This window comes from Culex pipiens, chromosome 3 (assembly GCF_016801865.2).
Source record: "Culex pipiens pallens isolate TS chromosome 3, TS_CPP_V2, whole genome shotgun sequence".
Classification (NCBI taxonomy): Eukaryota; Metazoa; Arthropoda; class Insecta; order Diptera; family Culicidae; genus Culex; species Culex pipiens.
Window position 1 is genome coordinate 89,835,938 of NC_068939.1, and position 6,343 is coordinate 89,842,280.

The following is a 6,343-nucleotide window of genomic DNA, read 5'->3' on the forward strand; positions in this document are numbered from 1 at the left end:
CTGACTCGGCTGATCAAGGCTACCTCGGATGGTGTGATGTGTCACGTGCGTGTTTCGGGGGATTTAGCGGAACCCTTTGGAACCCGCCGATGCTTGCGGCAAGGTAATGGCTTGTCCTGTGCGCTGTTCAACATCGTCCTTGAGGGCATTATTCGAAGGACAGGCATCGAAACGAGTGGCACGATTATGAACAATTCCTGCTAGTTTAATGCTTTTGACGATGACATCGACGTTGTTGCATGAAACCTGGAGATAGAGGGTGACGAGCGGGAATTCTCGGGAAAAATTTCCCGGGAAGTCGACCATTTTTGGACCTCTCGATTCCCGGGAAATTTGGTCGAGACTCCCGGGAAATTTTAAACTTATAAATATCGAAACAAAATTATATAAACTAATCAGACAAAACATTAAAAAAAAATCTAAATTGTTTAGAACATTGGATGTTCAATGATCGATGTTCAAGTTCTAATAAACCATTGCTTCTCTAATATTCTTATACAGAAAGTGTAAATTTGAACGTATCAAAAATTCTACTATAATTGAGAAAACCCAAAATAATGTGGACCCAAAAATTACTTTAAAGCAGTTACACCCCAGAAATGAAGTCTAAAGTTTTTCAAATATTATTTTTATTCATTATTTCTAAGAGGAAAAAGCCTTTTCTTAAGCATAGAAATCATCATAATCAAGTTTTTTTATTCTAATTAAGTTAATTACGCTGTATCAAGGAATTTTTTATGTCAATAAGTCAATTTTGTGTTTCGCATCAACCTCATTATTAAATTATGTTTCGGAAAAAAAACTTTGTGAAGTTAAGGTCTGCCAAATGTTAACATTCATGTTTTCCTGATAACTATTTCTTCAATGAATATTTACAGTTGACCTTAAAAGGGAAAAAACATCATTAAATTGTTGTTTTGAGTCGTTTTTTTTATCATATTGCATACTGGATATATATACTGGGAAATTATATTTAAGCCATTTTTTTCACTTCACAAAAATCTAATAACAAGTTCATGCAACAAGTTTGTGATTCTTTTGAAAAATCACTCAGTGCGAATTAAGATTCGTAAACATTTTAACCTACAATTTTGAGTCCTAAAATGCTCATGAAACGATCTTTTATTTTTTTTATTTTTTTTAAATTTATTTATTTGCAGATTCAGAAAAAATAGACATATTTCCCGAAAATAATCAGGCTACTAATTAACGTTTATTTGAATAAATATGAATTAATTGGAACTGAATTCATTGAAAAGAAACACATTTATCACTTTTCTTTATAAATTATTGGCACTACTGTCATCATAAAAAAAACTCCCGGGTCCCGGGAATTCCCGGGAAATTGCTAAATTCAACTCTCGATTCCCGGGAAATTGAAAATCTCGAGAATCGTCACCCTCTACCTGGAGACAATGAAGGAAACCTACACCCGACTGAAGGTACAAGCAAGACGTGTAGGAGTTGGCATGACTACGACGAAAACGAAGTACATGAGAGGAAGGGGTTCGAAGGTCGTCGGCCCCGTAGAATCTCACCCCTCTAGCAGTGGATGATGATGAGTTGAAGGAAGTGAGCGAGTTCGTGTACTTGGGATCGCTGGTAACCGTCGACAACGACACCAGCAAAAAGATCCGGACTCGTATTTTTGCTGGCAATCGTGCGTACTTCGGATTACGGAAGACCCTCACACCGCATCGAGTGCAACGCCGCACGAAGCTGACGATGTACAAAACACTGATAAGTCCGGGAGACCTCTATGGCCACGAGACCTGGACGATGCGGCAGGAGGACGAACGTGGAGTCTTCGAACGGAAGGTGCTACGAACGATCTGACGGAGTTTGGCGAAGACGCATGAACTGCACGCGTTTCTTGAAGAACCGGTCGGGAGGCTAAGGTGGGCCGGTCATGACATCCGAATGGACGAGAGCCAGCATGTTAGACTGCTTTTTGACCGCAACAGGCAGAAGAACAGGGAAACCGCGCGGAAGATCTGTCCACCTGTGAAATTTGAGAGAAGCAGCTCAGGACCGAGAAAGATGGAAGCGCCTTCTTGTTAAATCACGCGTTCCTGGTGGGCTTTGCTGATTGGCATGGCATGTATGGAAGTGCTCAGCACGACCAGAGGACGCAAACCCAAATGAGCATTCGCCGCTGACAAGTGACGGACAAGAAGAACACGGCCAGAAAACGTATGCTGATGAAAAGTACGCGCCTCAACAGGGACCGATACAACGAGTTGAGAAGAGCCGAAACACGGGCTCGTCACCCCAATCTACAAGACTGGGCTAAGACTCGATTGTACCTACTGTCGAGGCATTACAGTCCTAAAATCAGTGTATAAAGTACTCTCCCGAATCCGGTGGATCAAGCTGAGAACAAGATCTTTGTCGGCAAACACGAGTGAGGTTTTCAAGCGTTTCGGTTGGCTAAGGATCTGAAACAAATCCTCGAAAAGTTCCGGAAGTACAACCTGCAAACACACATTGTTTTATCGACCTCAAGGAAGCGTACGATTCAGTCTGGCCTTCCGGTGAAGCTAATAAGACTGATTCGTACCACGCTGGACGGAGCGAAATCATCTTTACGGACACGCACGAGAGGCTGAAGTTAGCTGTACAGGTCCTCAGAATGCGGCCAAGATCGGCCATCCATTCTGGAAATCTTGGATTAGTTGGGTCTATTTTGAACTCTGTCAAAACGTAAAAGTAAGTGAGTACTGATACGGATTGAAAACGCTTTTTGGAACCTGTAATTGAACACCAAAGTGTGGATATTAGCCTGTCCCATTTTGAGGTCATGTCGAGGAATTTCAGGTGCTCACTTCTTAAATGATAGATTATGATGTTAGGAACAATGTTTTCTTAGACAAGAAAAAATAATAAAATACTTTCTCGCACCCCCTAGTCAATTTACTAAAAAAAGTCACTTTTTTGAACAAATTTTCTAAAATCGCTTGGAATCAATACAAAAACTGCTTCGATCAGGTGTGTATTATCTTCAAACGATAGGTTTTTGTCCATAGATTAAGATGCACTATCAATATTGGACCAAAATTTAAATTTTTGGACTCTCCCAGGCGGATTTGTGTCGAAAAAATCGCATTTTTTCGAAACTTTTTTCAGAAATGTTCATTTAATTTAGGGTAGCCTATTTTTCCCAGTAAAACCAATACATGCAGCTTGTAGGAAATTTCATGGCGAACATTTTTCCTTCTGAGAAAATCCAATTTCGACACTCCAGAGCCGAGATATTGGAGTTTTAGTGAGGAAAAAAGTGGCAATTTTCAAAATTTCTCAAAATTCAGAAGCAAGGCCTACTAATTACACGATGTAGCAAGCATATGTCTCAAAGGTCAGGGTATGCTTTTTTATAGTAATTTTGGCCGCTGAATCCGAATCTGAAATCAAATTTCGTGTAAACAGTGATGTTTTGGAGCTACACCCTTTTGGAATGTTATTTGCGTGTTTAAGAGGCAGTTTTTGTAAATATTGCTCGGTTTGTTCTAGAGGTCGTATCGAGGTGCTCCGATTTGGATGAAACTTTCAGCGTTTGTTTGTCTATACATGAGATGAACTCATGCCAAATATGAGCCTCTACGACAAAGGGAAGTGGGGTAAAAACGGGCATTGAAGTTTGAATTTTCCGAAGATTTCGAATATGACAAAAGTTAGACTAAAACCAGCCGCTATGGGACAATAACTAACGTTGTAAAATGTTTGTTCTAGAAAAATCGAAAAACTATGAGGAAAACTTCGATTGGCCAAAAAGTTATTACCGTAGGCTTATAGTCCATGAAATTCCCTAACTTTTGAACTAAAAGAGTATGGGTGTTGCTGACTGTTGCAAAAAGATATTGAGGTTTAAAAAAAAACATTTCTAACAGTAATTTGCAAAAGCTATGAGAAAATGTTAAACCAATCCTGGATGTCTATGGCTCATTCATTTTGAAGTGCTTCAAAAGACCTTTCGAATGCATCAAAGAGAGTTGGAATTGATGAAGTTTTACTAAAATGCGAGCAATTTTAAGATTTTTTATGTTTTTTGGACCTCGAACTTCAATGCCCGTTTTACCCCACTTCCCTTTGTCGTAGAGGCTCATATTTGGCATGAGTTCATCTCATGTATAGACAAACAAACGCTGAAAGTTTCATCCAAATCGGAGCACCTCGATACGACCTCTAGAACAAACCGAGCAATATTTACAAAAACTGCCTCTTAAACACGCAAATAACATTCCAAAAGGGTGTAGCTCCAAAACATCACTGTTTACACGAAATTTGATTTCAGATTCGGATTCAGCGGCCAAAATTACTATAAAAAAGCATACCCTGACCTTTGAGACATATGATTGCTACATCGTGTAATTAGTAGGCCTTGCTTCTGAATTTTGAGAAATTTTGAAAATTGCCTCTTTTTTCCTCACTAAAACACAAATATCTCGGCTCTGGAGTGTCGAAATTGGATTTTCTCAGAAGGAAAAATGTTCGCCATGAAATTTCCTACAAGCTGCATGCATTGGTTTCACTGGGAAAAATAGGCTACCCTAAATTAAATGAACATTTCTGAAAAAAGTTTCGAAAAAATGCGATTTTTTCGACACAAATCCGCCTGGGAGAGTCCAAAAACTTAAATTTTGGTCCAATATTGATAGTGCATCTTAATCTATGGACAAAAACCTATCGTTTGAAGATAATACACACCTGATCGAAGCAGTTTTTGTATTGATTCCAAGCGATTTTAGAAAATTTGTTCAAAAAAGTGACTTTTTTTAGTAAATCGACTAGGGGGTGCGAGAAAGTATTTTATTATTTTTTCTTGTCTAAGAAAACATTGTTCCTAACATCATAATCTATCATTTAAGAAGTGAGCACCTGAAATTCCTCGACATGACCTCAAAATGGGACAGGCTAGTGGATATGCCAACAAGAGTGAACTATGGAATTACATTTTTGTTATTTGTCATAGTTTAATTTGTTTATATTTACGATATTCACAGGTTTAAATATATTTTTAACATAAATAATAATGAATTAAACAAAATACAAAAAAATAATGTAAAATCTATTATCAGTTTAACCAGCTAATCCCATACCCATCAATCACAAAAAACTTGATCAACTGCCGCTCCCGGGACGTCACAAAGGCGTTAAACTTGCGATCCTCGCTCGGCGTCGGCGTGACCGCTTCGGCCAGCTCAATCCGATGCTTCACAACCTGCTTCCAATTGCCTCCTCCCCCTGATCCAAACGCTGAAGTCGACGCCGCCAGGACTGCGGCCACCGCACCAGATTGACTCCCTTCAACCAGCCCATCCGAGGTCGATTCGCGCCCAGTGCCAAAGTAGGACGGCCGTGTGAAAATGGCCACCAGCTGGAGTTCCTTGCAGAGCTTCTCCAGCCGGACGCACAGTGACTTCAGATAAGTGTCCATCCGGATGAGGTTCTTCTCGGTGCATTTGTTCCAGTAAAACGCCACCAGAGAATCAATCAGAAGGTACGAAGCCGCGGGATGTTTCAGGAAGACGTCGTTCAACGAAAGCAGCGTAAACTCAAACTCGTCCATGGTGCAGCACTTGATCATGGTCAACCGCGTAAAAGATTCCTCCCGAATGCGACGAATCTCCTCCCGTCCCATGTTTCGCCCGGCAGGGCTCGAGTTGTTGACGATCTGCTTCTCCATGATGTCCAGCAGCCGCAGCATGTGGACGTTGTTGTCGCAGTTGACAAACACCGCACCGACGCCGTGGCCACCGTGCTCCACCGGTAGGATTATCCGCGCAATCAGTTCCAGCATCAGTACGGATTTGCCGCAGTTGGTTTTGCCGGTGAGTTCGACCAGTTCGCCTTTTGCCGGTCCGCCGTCCCCGGGAAAGAGATTAGTGTCCAGACAGCGCACCGCACTGGACGTGCGGGACACCATCCGGTGGGCGATTTGGACGGCGGTTTCAATTTCGCACATGATTTGAACACTGAGCGACCTGAACTCAAATTAACTCAACTTTCTTCCTATCGAAAACAAACACCGATAGACGACAGACCGAAAGAAATGGCGGGAAAATTATCAAATTTGCCCGGACGTAGGCAACGTGCAAAACACCTCACAACGTGCTGCACGGATGAGCGTCGCGACGCATCGGCATTGCCATGTGTGTGCATTTTGACCACGCGTGTTTTACAGGAAGAAGCAGGAAGATTTGAATGAGTTTATTTTTCTAAACATTTTTACATTTGACACACCAATTGTTGTCAAACGAACGGGGTCACTTTTTAGTTTGACACCCCTTTTACACGGAGTTTACACACACTACCAAACGTTTGTTTTGATAGTGTTCGTGAGCGC

At 41.2% G+C, this 6,343-nt stretch overlaps 1 protein-coding gene across 1 annotated transcript; it reads right to left on the reverse strand.

Annotated features, from left to right (window-relative positions):
* Positions 1 to 5,064: 5,064 nt before the first annotated feature.
* On the reverse strand, positions 5,065 to 5,979 carry LOC120422289 (DNA repair protein XRCC2-like). Its single transcript, XM_039585681.2, has one exon. It carries the CDS (start codon positions 5,960 to 5,962, stop codon positions 5,072 to 5,074), a length of 891 nt encoding a protein of 296 aa, XP_039441615.1. The 5' UTR covers positions 5,963 to 5,979; the 3' UTR covers positions 5,065 to 5,071.
* Positions 5,980 to 6,343: the final 364 nt, after the last annotated feature.